At 45.1% G+C, this 16857-nt stretch overlaps 1 protein-coding gene across 2 annotated transcripts in view; it reads right to left on the reverse strand.

Moving 5' to 3' along the window:
• Positions 1–5378: 5378 nt before the first annotated feature.
• The window catches only part of SAP30BP (SAP30 binding protein), a 29852-nt gene continuing 18373 nt past the window's right edge, over positions 5379–16857 (reverse strand). For both annotated transcript variants that reach the window (XM_064675852.1, XM_064675853.1), the window contains 7 exons: positions 12486–12574; positions 9950–10041; positions 9445–9505; positions 8910–8961; positions 8453–8511; positions 7188–7272; positions 5379–6520 (listed from right to left, as the gene is read on the reverse strand). In XM_064675852.1, coding sequence (XP_064531922.1) covers positions 6339–6520; positions 7188–7272; positions 8453–8511; positions 8910–8961; positions 9445–9505; positions 9950–10041; positions 12486–12574 — 620 coding nt within the window. In that variant the 3' untranslated portion in view covers positions 5379–6338. The remainder of the gene's footprint in view (positions 6521–7187; positions 7273–8452; positions 8512–8909; positions 8962–9444; positions 9506–9949; positions 10042–12485; positions 12575–16857) is intronic.

The raw sequence follows: 16857 nt of genomic DNA on the forward strand, positions 1-16857 counted from the left end.
TACCTGCTCCTAATGCATCCACCACCACCCACTGCTGCAACAAGCAGCGATCCCACCACTGCATCCAGTCCTTCTGCTGGGCTGAATCCAAACCCCCTTCCCCAAGGAACAGCAGAGGAGGGTTTGGAGTTCAGGAGAGGTTATTTTTCTGCCCCACAGCACCCTTTTGCTTGAGTCGGGGGTTTGTCACAGGTCAGACCTGCTCACCCTCCCACAGAGCAGATCCAAGGGCAGAGGCTGCATTTCAGCTCCTTGACAAATCCTCACAAGGAAAACTGCATCCCCTCAGCTTCAACACAAACAATAGCAACAGCCAGATGAAAAAATGGCATATTTCCTGCCTGCCTTGGAGATTAAAAATACAGGCAGGGCACTTTTGTGCTCTTCATTGTCAATGTAGCATCACAGAGGCTGCTGATACACAGCACTGATCTAAACGTACGTGAGGAGCAGGATTTCTTTCACTACAAGAAACAGGGAGCTCAAGTAAATATGTGTAAACTGCCTTAGCCCCAGGAAAAAGGAGGATGTGCTTGTGCCATTAAAAGCTGCAGCACATGGGAAACAGGCAGGGGCGCAGCGGAAGATGGCCCGGGCAGTTCAGGTCTGGTATTTCCTAGTTTCCCAACATTGGACTTGGCAACCCCAGCTTTAGCCCAGCCCCTTTGGAGATGCTATTTCCTAGATTTGAACAAAAGTTCTGAAAACGAAGGAGGTTTGTTACTGGGTTTTTAAAACCACAGCAGACATTGGCTACAACCTGAGAGCAGGGACACGAGGTGCTGATGCTCGAGGTGCAGCGGTGGCTGCTGGTGAAGGGCAGGTTGTTACCGTGGAGGGGCTGAAGGCACAGGGTCATCACAGCTGCAGCAGATGTTGTTGAGCACTGAAGACAAAGAAAAACTGGGCTTCAGTTCCCAAGACAGGAGGGGAGCTTGTGCTGGTGCTTGCAGAGATGTCTGCCCGCCTCCCCTGGTCCTGCCCCTGGTCCTGTCCAGCAGCAACGCCCGCTCCCACTGCTGCAATTTTCCTCTTATCCCACTTTTCCTCTTATCCCACTGAGGTAAGCGATGCTGCCAGCACTGGAGTTGAAAAAGACAGTTCAGGCTACAAGCAAGAAGCATTTTACTAAAAAAATCCAGTTATTTTAGTGATGGTTCCCTAACAAGAATCCTGAAACCAACCAGAAAATCTTGTGGAAGCTGGCTGCTCCCAGTGTTTGGTGTCCTTGGTTTCTGGATGTCCTCCTTTCTCAACCTGAGATGGAGGATGTTTATCTTGGCTCCTGTAAAGGACCTCTGGTCTCACCTGCAAACACTGACAGCCCCAGGGCTTCCTGACACCGTCTCCCTCCCCTTCATCCTGGAGCAGCAAGGCAGGACCAGCCCCTTTTGAACATCTCCAGCTGTGAGGAGGAGCCCAGTTAAACACCCTGGGTGCTGCCAGAAGAGCCTGAGATACTAATTTTGCAACTTTCTTTGAGACTTGTTCCCCCAGCCCCTAAGAGATCTCTGAGCCCAGAGAGTTTTCCCAGAGAGCTATAACTGGGCTGCATTTAAATAGATATTTGCAGGGTTTTCCAATATCAAGGTAATTCCACCACCAAAAAATAATAAAAGAAGGCTGTTTTATGGGTTGCCTTTCAGGCAACTTCTCCAAGGTACCTCCACCAGGAAAGAACACCTGGTGAGCTCCAGTTCTTGCCTTGGTTCCATACCTTGCACTCCCTGCCTACTGGATCAGGCTTTTGCCACACAAACTTGCTGTTTTTAAGAACAGGGGCTGCAGAGGCAGGAGGAGCAGATTTTGCTGCAGATGGCTCTACCACAGCTCACAGCCGTGTACGTGGTGAACCTCACATTTATAAATGGGTGATTTTCTGCTGTGGCAACGTGGCCTATAAATTTTTGCCCAAGGAGGGAAAACAAGTAATTTTATAGCTCACACTAAATTATTGCTCCCTCTGCTGAGACTAGCAGTCCGAGTGCCAATTACTGATAATTACCAGTGATATCAGGGTTAATTATTTTCTTCTTGTTTTTTTTAATGCCTTGCCAATTCTCATAGAACCTTTCTTCTTTCTGTCCTGCCACCACAGTGTGCCTGGGGACAGCTTTGGGGCTTTTTCTAGGTCTTTGTTGATTAGTTACAGCCAAAATCCTGCTGCTGGAGCACATTCATCCCCTTTTTTAATTCTGCAACAACACACACTGCTAAAAGAAAAATAAATACTTGATCCCATTGCTGCACACCATAGTTGCAATATCCTGCTATATGGCATAAATTAAAGGAATGTGCAATAATGTATTATTAATGTGCACGTAATTTATTGCACTAAATGCTTCTTAATATAATTCCCCATGTAATTAAAAGTGCAAGATGAAATCCTGTCACATTCTCTTCCTCAGCCTTTCCCCTGAGATAGTGTTAACTAAACACACCCACTGTTTTCCAATGGATATTCCTCGTCATGGACATGTACCCAAAGGAAAATCTCCTTGCTGAACATCCCTGATGCAGGGAAAGACCTGCAGCAAGAGCTAAGTGGGACATTGAAACAACACAAGAGGAAAATGTTAGCAAAGCATCCAGGATAAAACTTCAGCCTGTGACAATCCTAACATCCATCTATCCAGGGAAAGCAGGACCTTCCAGGGATATCTCAGCTGCCAAAGGTTGAACCTTCTGTCATGCTCTCCAAGCACTTCAAGAGGCTACTCAAAGAGGAGAGAGGTTAAAAACATCAGTAGCTTCACCTTCTGTGGCTGCAGCAAAAGTCAGCCTTGTTCTCTTCTAATGCTGGTTCCTATGGACGTGGCAGGGGACAGACAGACAGACAGACAGACAGACGGACGCCTTCTACGTGAAAAGGCAAAACCTTTCCTTGTGAAATCCCAGTGCTTTGCTGTTTACTGGCAACAGAAAGCACGAGCCTGGCCCCAGCCAAAGACAAGTTCCAAATAAACAAGGACTAAATACTGGAAGTCATTGGTGTCCATGGTTCTCGCTCAGAACAAAAGGAAGGAAGTGGAATATAAACAGTCAGAGGAGCAGCAGCGCACGGCGAGGCTCGGAGATGGAAAACTGCTCTGCAGAAACATGCTAGTGTAAACGTTCTCCAGTAGGAAGAGGAGACTTTGGTGGAATCCCACTGCCCTTCCAGGGGGTCTTCAACAGCAATTTAGTTATTTAAACATTTAACATTAGGTAGTCCTGGAGAACCCTGCTGAGAGGCATCTCACTCCCTGTCTGGAGATATTCAAGTATTATCAGGACACAATCCTGTGCACTGTGCTCTAGGAAGACCCCACCAGTGAACCCTTCCAACCATAACCAGTCTGTAACAACTCTGGGCTTCCCCAGACTCACACCTCTCAACAGGAGCGAGCAGCCCCTACCCCCTGATAACTTTCTGGGCACATTGCAAAGCCCATCTGGTTGAGGGGCTCCACAGGAGCTACAACTTCTCCCCTGCAGTGCTGCAGAGTTGGAAAGGAGCTCGTGCAGGTGCTGGCTGAAACAATCACCTCCATGCTGCTGGAGCCGACCGTGTCATCAGCAAATCCCTGGCACAGCCAAAATCCTTGGGAAGGAAGACTTCTTTTTTTTTTTGTTAGTCTCAGTACATAACTCCCATAAACCAGACAGTACAGCAGCAATCCAACTAAAACATAGCTTCAGGTGCTCCAGTTTCACAGTTTGAGGTGGGGCTGGCAAGGGCTGCCCTCCCCACCTGCTCTCTGGGTTCGGCAGCACCCAGCCAGACACAAAATAAAAGCGATGCCTGAGCGCCCAAAATCCCTTCCCACAACAGCATCAAAGGAGGGCAGACCTCGAAATCACAACAAGCAAATAGGAAAGAAAATCAACACCTCGGGGCATGGAGGTGGGAGAGAAGACTTCAGAAGGGCGAGTGAGAGCAGAACCAGCTCTGCCAAGGATGACTTCATTACGGCAGCTCTCCCTTCTCCTCCGAGGCAGAGACACTTGAGTGTGGAGTCTCAGCTAAGACAAACCTACTCAAGCTGGGAGACAGCCGTGCTTAGGAAGGTGATAAGCAGAGAGAAGCCCTGTGGTTTTCAAGGACCATGAGCTTGTAGTTCTCAGACTAAGGAATGATGAAAATGGGACTGGTTTTACTCTCGAGTATGGTTAGTCTTCCCTTGAGAGGGGAGGTAAGAATGAGTATCCTCAGCTTTTAGGAGTCAGAAGAGCAGCCTGAAGAGCAATCACTACAGCAGCAGCACAAAGAACCTTTAAACTGTTCTTCAGGGCTGTTTAACACACAGGCACTGACACCCTCAGTGGGTCCCCCCAGCCCTCAGCAGCTCCACAGAGCCCTGCAACGAGCACAGCCATAGAGTTCTAAAGCAAACTGGTCAAACCTCCCTCCTGAGGGCTTCAGGCCCTGGTTCACAGGCCAAGAAGGGATTGTTTTCCCTCAGGACATCACTCCTGTGCATCTGAAGCTCCCTCCACCTTCTCTGGGGCACTGACTGACCACAGCCCAGCACAAGCCACCAACCCGTAAGATCATGTTTCTCAGGAAAAGAGGCTTTTTCCTTAGAACTGCAGTTTCCAATCTTTGTATCCACCTACTACTTCTGATAGCAACACTCGAGGCAAACAAGAGCAGCGAGCTACTGGCTGCAAGTTTGTTACACAAGGGTTGGCATCTCCACTCCAACTTTTTGAATAGAGAGAGAAAAAAAACCAAAAACCAAACTGTGCCCATATTTCAAGTTGCAGACAGCAAACACCGAGTCCTGGGAGCTCAGGAGCTGCCAGACCCAGCTCAGTCCTGCAGGACTCTTGCATAAGCCAGTTTGGAAACTGCTGCTCCAGGTGCCCCATGGCAACTCTGCTCAGCACACCTCAGGAAGTTTTCTCTTCATCCAAGCTTGCAGGAGTCAAGTCAGCAGCCCAATGCAAAAAAAAAAATTAAACAAAGATGTTTCAATCTTACTATTTTCATGCCTTTGAATATTTTATTGCTTTAAAAGAGTGACTCCACCATCTCCCCAACTCTCCACGCTATAGTTCCATCAGTCCCCTGGTTTATCTCCCGTGAGCATTTCTGGATATGCAGATGCTTTTTCTAAAGGTAAAATGACTGCTAGGACAAAGTGTTTAACATGTTTTAAAATTATCTAAAAGCAGAATACTGACCCCTTATTTCTCCCTTAAGTCTCCATAAATGCAAAGTCTTGATCAAGAGTGACATTAAGTTACATAAAAAACTGAAAAAAAACCACACTGAATTGTCAGAAATTTACACTTCTACTGATCTGGCAAACATCTCTCCTATCACTGCTTGAGCACTAGAAAAAACAGGCTCTGGGCAGGAATTTACCTTAACAGAAATGCAGACACATGAATGACACCAGGTTTTTTTTTATAGAGTTTTAAATTTTTATACAATAAAATTTTCAACTGAAAATACTTTATCACAACAGTGGAGCAAGCAGTAACTGCCATGTGTGCATTCACAGAACATCACGAGCTAGTACAAAGACTGACAACATCACAATTAGGATCAGACACTCTCCTCTGCTTATCTGCTGTCCAATCTCATTCCGTGGCAATGGAAGTATTTTTTGCACAGGTCTTTGCAAATGAGTTCACAGATCAAACCTCTACAGCTTAAGGGTTCTGCATAGAAATCTTCATCCTTGAGAGACGATAACAGGACTGTTCCAGCACAGTTCCCTCAACAGTTCAACAACTTCACACGTGGTCACCAAGATCTACACAGAGAGCACACGGGTACAGATGGCAGTGCTGGGACAAAGGGTGAGCCTACATTCACAGATGTAGATTGCTTCAGGTCTCTGCTACACATCTGAACGTGGACACTGAGCAGTTGTCTCTGCTTTAACTCCCTCAGAATTGAGCTGGAGTACAGAGGGCAGCACCTATCACAGGCTGCAAGCCTGGAGCACGACCTGGAACACACAAGGATAACCCAGATAGTCCTGTACTACTTGCCCTTTTATTTTTTTTTGCCCCCTAAACCAAACTTGCAAGTAGGTAAGACCCTAATGCAGTAATTAATAAGCGAACTCTTACAAGCTGACTCCAGATACCACCTTCCTCCAGCACAACACACAGGCTGGTTCTTCCCACAGCAAGCAAAGGCAGAGGCATTGTGGGCAGAGGTCCATTCCTGTGGGCACACAGCTGGCATGCCTGCTCCTGCCCCCAGTCTTCCAAAGGGGAACTGTGGTCTGTTCCAAAGAATCTTGCCATCCTTTACCAAAGGCGAAAGCTACCCCTCCCTTCTGAGAACAATGGCTTCAATGATAAACAAGTCCAAAAATCCAGGCCCAGCACACCAGTCACTGCTTGGCCTTTTTCACAATGGTGCCCACAGCTGATATCACCGTGGTTTTGGATCCACTCGCACTGGTTGTCACTGTGACAACCCCTGGCAGTGTGGCAGTGGTGGTGAGGATGGTGGGCTGAGCTATCGTTGTTACGGGGATGGCAGAGTCCCACTTGCTCTTCCTCTTCTGGGCATCTGTGAATTTGATTAAATCAAGCAAATGAGGATTAGCATTATGTCAAAGGTCACCAGTCCCTTCTTAACACCCTGACTGGCCAACCCTTAATATCCTAGACAACTTCCCCTCACATTAATTTCAGGATACGTTGGCACTAAGTGATGAGGAGGAAAGACAACTTTGTACCTCGAGAGTCAAAGTGGAACTGCACACCTGAGCTCCAGCCAAATGGGAGCCACGATCATCCCTGCCCCAGAGCATAGTTAATTTTAACAGAGCACATGTATCCCAGTTGCTCAGCTACAGGCACAGGACACTCATCAGCCTCCAGTGTTTTTTCTCCCTTCCCCTCAGTTTAAAATGCAGGCTGTAGGCAGGAGAGTGATTTTCAGTCTTTCCAAACCTCTTGAGATGTATCAGTCCCAAGAATACTCTACAACCACAGACAGTAGCAGGTTTCTTGACACACTAATAAATCTCTTCACTATCCCACCTGGCCCTGGTCTTTCATTCCAAAAGGGAAGACCTGGAATACAGGGACTAGAGGAAAGCTAGTCCAACAACCCCTAGAAAAAACACACTCTTGCATTATATACACAATCAATAAGGAGCCTTCAGGTTTCCAGGAAGCACTAATCCCAGCATTACTGCAGCTTAATTGGTACAATCCCAACTGTTCTTTACCTCCCACAGTGGTACTGGCTGTTGTGGTGGTTGTAGACGTGGCGCTTGTTGTTGTACCCTTTTTAGTGCCAGTCACAAATTCAATCTGGGAAGGCAGAGACACATAGGAAAAAGAGGAGAAGATAAAAAAAAAAAGAAGTGTTAAGATACACAGCCTTTCTTTAACCCACAGCACCTATGTTTTTTTAAAAACAGCTTTAATGTGATGTAAGACACTGGCCTCTGAGCTGCCCATCATGCAGAAAGACAGATACAGACCTCAGGCCAAAGTGTACTGAAGCCATGAGAATTAAGGATTTCTACAACCCAGCTCCTAAATCTGATGCAATAAAAATGTGTGTGTCAACTGGGATTTGATACAGCTCAGACAGGATACATCCTGGCCATTAAACACTGTTTTTATACAGTCAGAAGTTCTTATCCTTTTTCCTTTAAGAAACATGCAAGACAAGCCCCTACTTGCACAATTTACTGCGACTGCATCATGGCAGGAAACCTGGCAACAAGAGCCACAACAGCACTGCAGCCTCAAAACTGCAGACATGGGCAAGGATGTAATGAGATGCCTGGGTTACTGTGCAAAAAACCAAAACAAGCAGCAAGACAGAGCATGCACTGCACAAAAAAAACCCTCCACCGAATATGGAGGGAGCCTTCTGCAAGGTTAGATGGCAATCTCTAACATCAGACAGTTTTCTCATGCCAGCCACTGGCTTAAAGGCAATACAGGACAGGAATAAAATCTTTCAAAGCCTGTCTGTGTTCTTTTTGGGGCGTCTATAAGATTAGCTGGGCTTGTCACAAAATGGACAAAGTTAAAATAGGTCCAATATTTCTGGAAATCAGATACAAGAAGGCAATATCAAGAACAGAAAGCAGATATTGTCTCACATCGAGATATAGTGAGGAAATTAAGCTGTAACTAGGCTATGCCACCAGGCAAAATGTCAGAGATTAAGAAAAAAGTTGTTCTTTATGCATTATCTTGCCTTTATCTGGTCTACTGAATACCATTTTTAGAGCTCTGGTTTAAAAATACTGACAAAACAGCAGGAAATCCAGTGGAATAAACAACCCAGAGGAATGGACCTATAAGGAAGGGCAAACAATCTGTGCAGCTTGGGAAAGGACATGCAAGGAGAAAGGAGAGAACCAGGGAAAAACAAGCAGTATTAGCACAGAAAGGGCAGAGCAACAAAAGGAACTTCAGCAGGCAAAGAAACAAAACCCCTGCACTTCCATCTCTTTTGGTTTTGAGGGGCTACCTTTGTGCGTTCCTTCTTGGCCTTCTCCAGTTTGTCCATTTCAATCTTCTGGGCTTTGGCTGAGAAAGATCAGAAGATGTGAGGCACTAAGAACAGTAAAAACCCACAGCTCTCTCTCACTCACTTCCCATCAGAAACAATCCAAACCTTCAAATTCTGTATAGAAAATTAAACTGCCATGAAAGCAACTACTGCTCTTTAATCAAAACATTGCAGCACTAAATTAATGATTTAAGAGGTGAAAACACTGAAGAACCAATTTAAATGAAAAGGCTTTCTTTCCAAACTGATGAAGCATCAATAACATTCAGGCACATCCAACCAGAATGAAGTCGTTAAAGAGCAGCATGTGATGACTTCTCATTTATAAAGGAAGTGGGGACTCCAGTGCAGTTAATTAAGTACAAAACACAAAGACCTAAGCTAGGACAAAAAAGGACAGACTTCCTGGAATTACCTAGTGCCTCGTAATACGAATCCTCTGACCAGCCATGAGGGTCAAACATGTCCTAAAGAAAAAAAATAAGTCAGATTAGGGCTATTTCCACAGAGACACAAAACCCAGTTCAAAAATGTTTAAGGCATTTCTGTTCTCTGATGATAATCATGACTGATTTCTTCTTGTATACCAAAGATCACATCAGACCTTCTTTTATGGGACCACGTTCTGTTGTGAATGAAGGAACAGCTTTGAAGCCACAAGTATGCTGGGATAAGTCATGCATTTTTCTACTGCTCAGCTTCAGTCCCCCTTGAGGAGTTTCCTTTATACCTACACACTTCAGCAGTTTTTGTTGAGAACCATTACAGCAAAGCTGGAGGCACTGAGGTTCAGTGCCACACAAAAATGTTCACTTCAATGCAGAGTCTCAAACTGAAGTTCCCTTAAAGGACCTCTAAGCAAGCAGGCTCAAGAAAGCCTCACGTAAGACTTTACACCTCTCTATTATCTCTTACCCACTCCCTTTCCAGGCAAAAGCACTGCACCTCACCTTTGGATAATTTGTACCAAGTTCATCAATGGAACAAAACTGGATCAGCTTTTCATAGATGCTGCAAAGGAAAAACAGGAGTTCAGAACAGAACTAGAGGCAGAAATAAACAGAAGCGTTTCAGAGACGTGTCGGTAGAAAGAGAATTTGTCACCTCTTCACACTGCAAGAGTGAAATCAGAACCAGGGAAGGTATGCCTGCTATGATGGATGTGGCATCCCATTAACCACAGTGTTTACCACTTCCCCCAAACATCTCCCAGCTCCCAGAACAGACACATCTTCTAAAATACTTCACTCATTCAAAGTGTTCACATTTAAAATCTAACCATCACACCAACACTTGCTGTTGTCTCCCAGAACACAAAGAAGAGTTTTACTGTTTCAGTCACAAAAATGAGAGAGACACTATTTGTTTGTAAGTAGTAGTCCTTCTTGCTCAGGATCCTTTTCTTGGCATTTGCTCTGTGGTGCTTTGGTCACACAGGAGAAGATGGTGGCTCACCTGGGGTTGCGAAACTCCTTTTTCCTCTGGATGATGTAGTTCATATCCATGCCCTCTTTCATTTTCCTCTCATACAGCTTTTGAATTTTATCCTACAGGAGAAAGATTACAGGGTGAGCCAGTAAGAAAAGGAGCAGCACAACAGCTGACTAACAAAAGTGTACATGTGGAAACAAGCCAACTGAACCAGTGACCTCCCTTGAGTGGAGCAAGGGTTCCACCCCTTCCAAAGGCTGGTTAATAGACACTTTCTCCTTTAAGGTCTGAGGTAGCTACATGAACTGTCTGGATTGGTAAAGGAATTGATATTTGTACTTACTGAAGGCTTCAGTGATTAAAGATTTGCCTATAAGGCAGTAGCACAGGCTCCTCCTTCCCACTCTGTTATTTCCCTTTATAGACCTGACTGTAGAGCAGAAGCCAGTTCTGAAATCCACTGAGGTTCTCCCACAGATTGCAGGAACCACCACACCCACCTTCAGACTCAGGTGTGCTGGGCTACACTGCCCAGAAGGCAAAGCTCATGGCTCTGCCATGATGAGCAGAGCCAAGTTCTGCTGGAGAACTAAACCCAGTGTGATCATCAGGGATTGCTGGTGGTGCCCACTGGCAGCCAAACACTCTTGGGAACAATGCACTTGTAAATCCCTGCTTTGGTACAAGTGACCAGCCAGATGGAATCAGCTCCTCTTTGCAGATCACTCACATAGTTACAAAGCCTGTGGATAACTTACTGAAGTCCCAAGCCGCTGCAAAAGGCAACTTTAAATTAGATTGGAAATGTCAAGCAGTCTACTCTCCAAAGAGACTAAAAGCTTTCAAATCAAACATGATTTTTTTCTTCCTCAGCAAGGTGGATAAAAGTACTTTAAAGTATTCCTGCTCTAGTGATGCTGACAGCAAAGGCAGGAACTTTCAGATGGAACATGGAGTTAAGTGGTACTAGCAGGAGAATATCCTCAGTAATTTCTGTCATCTTTTCTTTAGGACAGAAATTTCTCATATTAAACAAGATCAGAGGCTGGGCCTTCACTCTTTCACGACTGGAGAGCTGAGTCAATTTGCCTTTGTTGCTTCTGGATAAGTCAGTTCATGTCTCCCTCCATGGACAGTCAACTCAAACACAGAACTGACTATTGTCTGAGGGCTTGCTGAAGCCTGAATAAAGGAGGATTGTTAAGAGCTGATATGAAACTCCTATTTCAACAACCTTAAAAAAAAAAACTTTGTAAGATAAATTTTCATCAAGTTGTCACAAAATCAGCAAGAGGAAATCACACAATCTCCACATCCAGCACACACATTGTGAGGCTTGAAGGAACAACTGCAAAAAGGTGAATCTGGGGAGTAGAAGTGATTGAATAGGTGTTCCCTTTTGGCCCCTCCCCATGGAGCAACAATATGGTTCACAAAGTCCACAGATGGGGAACTACTCAGTCAACTTTCTAATAAGAAATACTCCCTTTGGCAGAGTTCAAGATACAGTTTATTAGAGGAAGAATTTGACAAAAGAGCAAGTCACCAGTGAAAAGCCCAGAACATTTTGCATCTCTGAGGAACAATCCCATCTCCTTGCTCAAAGTGCTCTAAGATGTGGTTTGACCTACTAACAGAGGACAAGTTCTCCTTTGATTTAAACAGTAAACTGCTGTGCAAGGGGGGAAATTCTGCTTTATTCTGTCTACTCTCTCAAGCTCTGTGCATTCTTCAGATCTAACGCACCCCAGTTCATTGATGTCAGAACAGTAAAATCCTCCTACAGCACCAGAGGAGGGATGGGTGTGCCCAGGTACACTGTGTGGAGAAGAAGAAAGCATCATCTGGATGGTGAGTCACTCTGAATCACCACTGCACATTAGGAGCTACTTTATAGAGCATTCCAGAAGTGATTCTTTACTTGTATTTCTACTGGGCAGAAAACTGGACATAAAACTCAAATGGGTGGTAGGAAACAGCAGTCCCTGCTCTTTTCATTTGCACTCCATGAGGAGGAGAACACAGCAGGTTACTGCAAAATTGGTCACTGCAATTATCTGGGTGTGCACTGGAGAAGACATGCATCTGTCTTGTTTTGTTGCCTCTAAGTTACCAGCCTTCCCTCTAAATGTTTATCATCTAGAGAGATGTAGGTGGAAAAGGAATCCAGTCATTGCTGCCTCATCTATTCCAGTTTAGGGGATTCTTGGGCTTGTATGGAAAACAATGATTTGTTCTTTTCTACAGAGCTGGATTTGCTGAGGTAAGAGGAAAGCAGCCTTCACAGTAAACATTGCTTCTGTGGGACCAAGAGCTGTTTTAAAGCATAAATAACCCACAGAGACTGGAAAACAGCTCTAAGCTACTCTGGTATTCCTAAACTAGAACTGCTGTAAAGCCTAAAGCATTAACACAGTGCATTCATAAGCTCAGTGTGGTAAAACCCAGCTTTAATACTGGAGTTTTGCCTTGTGTAAAAATACTGAGCAGAGGTCCCAAACATCCCCTCTCCCTACTGAATTACAAGCCTTTAAAAAGAATGAAGTGGACTTATACCAACCTGCAACTGGTTAGAACATCTGCCAGGAGGCTCAGGAGGGATTTTGATCTCATCTGGAGACATGTTCCGCACTCTCTCTGAAAAAGAAGCTGGAGAGAGCAATGTGGGCATGAGTTCTGGCAGTACTGAAGGGAGTTTCAGCCATGCAAGTCATTAAATTGTTTTATGTCCCTGCTGGCACCACTCTGTCATTGGGAATCAACAGGCAAAGGTAATGGGAATGCTGCCAACTGGTAATCGTGGTGTTTTCAAGATGCTGAGCAAGAAGCAACTAATCTAAAGGTTACATCATTATAAGAGGGACGAGATGCTTGTTTTATTGATAACTACCTCCAGCTGTGGTTCTGTGTCATATCCATGCTCAAAGCTTCATTTTCAGGGGTCTCTTCATCCCCAAATGGAAATGTAAAAGCTAAGCTACTTCCACTCCAGCTGCAACTGTTGATAAGATCCTCAAAAGCAAAGAATCTTCAGAGGAATAAAGGTTGGGTCATGGCATGGATCCCTAAACCCCTGCACTGTGCACCACATACCCAACCCTGCACTACTCCAGGTCTCCCATACACACCTTCAGGTCCTGCTCTGGACAGTGCAGGTAACCTGGACTCTCTGCCAAAGCCTGTGCCAGGACACTCTTGGAGAGAGGATCAGACCATGCATGTGGAGGATCACAGGATCAACTCTATGCAGCCTGGCTCTTTGCCATTTTGGGGGAGGTAATCACTTTGGGTCCTATTTAGATCAAGACATACCTAGATGAACCTAAATGGTTCAAGAAGGGAACAACCATCCCCAGGGCTGTCAGGAATTAACCACAAGAAATTACATTTCATCCCTAAGTTAACATTTCCTTAACAGGCACTTTGATCTCTGCTTACAGAGACAGACTACTGGGAGAAGGAACAACTCGTTCTGCAGGACTGGGAACAGACCAGCACAGTCTGCCAGATTTCTATAGCTGTTTGTGTTGGGATATACTATTAAAGTACCTGATTGCCCTCTAAAGATTAGTTTACAGAGTTATCAGCAAAAGAAACTGCTGTGCTTCCCACTATTGCTTGCTACTTTCCCACTATTACGGGAAACCCAGGCAGTTATCTAGCCAAGTCTTGGAGCAGAGATTTGTGCCACCTTTAAGCAGCTGGGACTGTTTTCAAGCATAGTTTGTACAGGGAACACATTCCAGAGTTGGTCTGCAGTGGATAAGAGACCTGACAGCAGCACAGAGGTCATATCAACCAAGTCAGCTCCTTGGCTATACACTGCTCAGTAGAAGCTGCCTGAACTGCAGCTCCAGCTCACTGAGCTCAGCAACTCTGAATAAAGGCCAGAAGGGCCCAAAGGACAGACACCGGTGTTGGAACCCAGGAGAGCTGGGGCTACAGATAAGCAACACTACACATGATCAGTGCTACTACAGTTTCCATGTCTTTTGTAAAAATGTGAAGCACTAAGGACAACATCCTTTGGAGATGCAAAGCTGGCAGGCGACCGCTCATTCTGTTTGATCAAGATGTTGTTGAGGGTTAAATTCTTCAGCAGCTGCCAGTAAGGAACAAAAAGTGTCCTTTGGCATTCACTAAGAGGGTGCCTCTAAGGAAGAAGGAAAGCTTGCCAGAGCCCCAACAGAAAGGCAGGCAAAGGGAGCTCCCTGACAACAAGGCAGACATTTGTTATAGGTTACAGATGCTGGTGGGATGGGGAAGCCTCTGGTTTAATTAGAGCTTCAGGAACTCAAAGACAGGAACATAATACACAGCACACTAGGCTTGCTGGGAAAGGTGAAAGCTGATTAATGGCTTAAGAGATTCACAGCATCAGCAGAAACATTAAAAAATAAAAACAACCACTAAATACAGACTTCTTAAGGCAAAGAAAGGACCTAAAAAAAAAAAAATTCAGAAAAAATCAAACCTAGCTCCAGACTAGACATCCCATAGGCTCCCCTGTCTTTGCAGATGACCAGAAGAGCCACGGAGAAACAAAACATTTGTGGGAACTGTGGGGTCATAAACTCAGGAACTCTGGGCAAGACCTCTGTCTAACCAGCAAAAAAAGTTAAAGTCATAAGTGAATGTTCAGTAACCCATTCAAAGCTCTCTTGAAACAGAAATAATACTGGAGGCAGCACAAGAGCTCCCAAAGAGACAATATATTTTGATGCATGACTTTCAGGTTTTGGTGCTCATTTCCTCCTTTGTTTGAGCCATCATTTATCAACATCATACTGATGGGGGAAAGCATTTCTTAACAGCTTACAAGGAACTAGAACTAATGCATCTTTGTCTCCTGCAATCCCACCATAGCTGTACGTAGCTGAACACTGAGTCAGCACAGAGGATACGTGCACCTCACAAACCAAGCACAAATATTCAGCATTACTCAATTCTTTCATCACATTGCAGCCAGACTGAGATGCCTCATCACTAAGAAGAAAAGGATGAGTTTAAGGATGAGTTTAATGCCTTTGGGCTCATTTACAGTAAGGAAGTACAAATTATCCATGCCCTCCAGCAGCCCTCAAACTCCCTCCCCTAACAGACAGCAGAATGGCTGATTACGCAGCATCTTTCCACCAGTTCTTTCCATAGAGGAAAGGGCAACTGGGATGATAATTCAAAATAATCCTGGAACTTGCATATATGGCCACAGGCTCCTGTATAAAACATGCTGGTGTAAAGCTGCCCTTGGGACTTTGAAAACACATCTATACAGCAGTAACTGCAGATGAACAGCCAGCAACAAGGTGTGTCCTCACCGGATACATCCAACTGCTTTGTGCATCCTGTTATTCCTGCCAAGATCAAAGTTTTAAATTTACATGAGTCACAGGTGACACTGGTTGCAGCCTCTAATTGGTCTGTGATTTGCAGGCTCCCAGCCTAGAGGATCTCCAAGTGGAGACGTCAGGAAGTTGGCTGTTGGCACAATTAATCAGTCTGGGCACACCCAGATTCTGGCTCACAGTAAGTAAATATCTTCCCCGAATCAGATTTATAGTCCAGAAGAACTAAGGTCATGAAGCAGATCCCAAAATTCAGATGAGGGTTCAAGAAAGTAGGAGCCAATGCCTCTCAAAGCATCCTGCTGCTGGACACCACCACTTAGGGTGTACCTAGCACAGATTCAGCCTCTCAGTTGTCAATGAAGGATAATTGCGTGACAGATTTTGGTGAGGCAGATAATTAAATGGAAATGCTACATTAAATCTGCTTCAGTTTGAGATAGATGGGTTATCTGACCTATGTCCAACAGTACAGAGACAATCTGCATAGCAGGTGTCACAGCACAAACCATGCCCTTCCTTCCAGAAGGAAACGACTGCTCTCAATCCAAAGGCTGTGCTGGAGACATCCCACAGATGGGTAGGAATGTTTTCCTGGTGCAGAGAAAACCAAAATGATAGAGAGTATAATGGGTGTACAGGGCAGACCAAGGTGTGGATCATCTGAGGTCTGGTAATGCTGCTCCCCAGGTAGGATAAAGAACTCCCAAGGTTCACTTACATGCTGTGTTTTACGCAGTCACAAGGGATTAGAGGCAGTTCAGGTGCCAGTTTGTTTCTAAAGGTCACACTAGGCAAAAAAAAACAAGGAAAGACCTGGAAAGGGTGATCAGAGGGATGTGGGTTTCCCCTGGAGACATGCAAACCGGTGGTGCCTGGTCTCTAAAACTGCATTCTCTGGCACTCTGTCTGCTTGGCATAAACCAGGGTGTGTGGGTTTCTGATTTCCTGGCACCAGAACAGCCAAATCAGAGGGAAAAACTGGAGGCAACAACATGCCAGTGAGTCACCCATCCATGGAAGGACACTAGTTCCCTTTCTGCTCTGTGGGCTGAGAAATGCAGAAAGAGACCTGCAACTCAGCCATACTTTCTACTCTTTTGAACACTGAGTTTGCGCTCAGACATCCTGAGGGCTGCAGAGAACTCTTCTTACAGTCCAAAAGGTAAACAACCATGCTGCAAAGAACTTCAGGGCAAAAATACCTGCATCCTAAAAGTATTATTTTGCAAGGCTGCAGGAAACAGCAATTGCAATGTCCTGCCAGCACCATGAACTGTTCAGAGCAGTGCAAAAACCCCAAAAGGACAATGCTGAGGTAGAAATCTATCAAAATAAGCTTCACATGTACTTCCTTCTCAAACATGGGGCAGTTAAGGCTAAAACTTTCCTTCCCATTCTTTTCAGGCATTGATTATGTGATCATTATTTCAGCATAAGGCAGGACAACCATGCCCTTCCCAGCTGCTCATCCTACTGTTTTCTTTGTGGCAGCTCCAGTGCTCACCTAGCATGCACTAAGCAAATCAGGGAGAGGATCCAGCTGGAAGCCTCGCAGGGGGAAAAAAAAAAAGAAGAAAAAAGAAA

Source organism: Pseudopipra pipra, chromosome 19, assembly GCF_036250125.1.
Source record: "Pseudopipra pipra isolate bDixPip1 chromosome 19, bDixPip1.hap1, whole genome shotgun sequence".
NCBI classification, from domain to species: domain Eukaryota; kingdom Metazoa; phylum Chordata; class Aves; order Passeriformes; family Pipridae; genus Pseudopipra; species Pseudopipra pipra.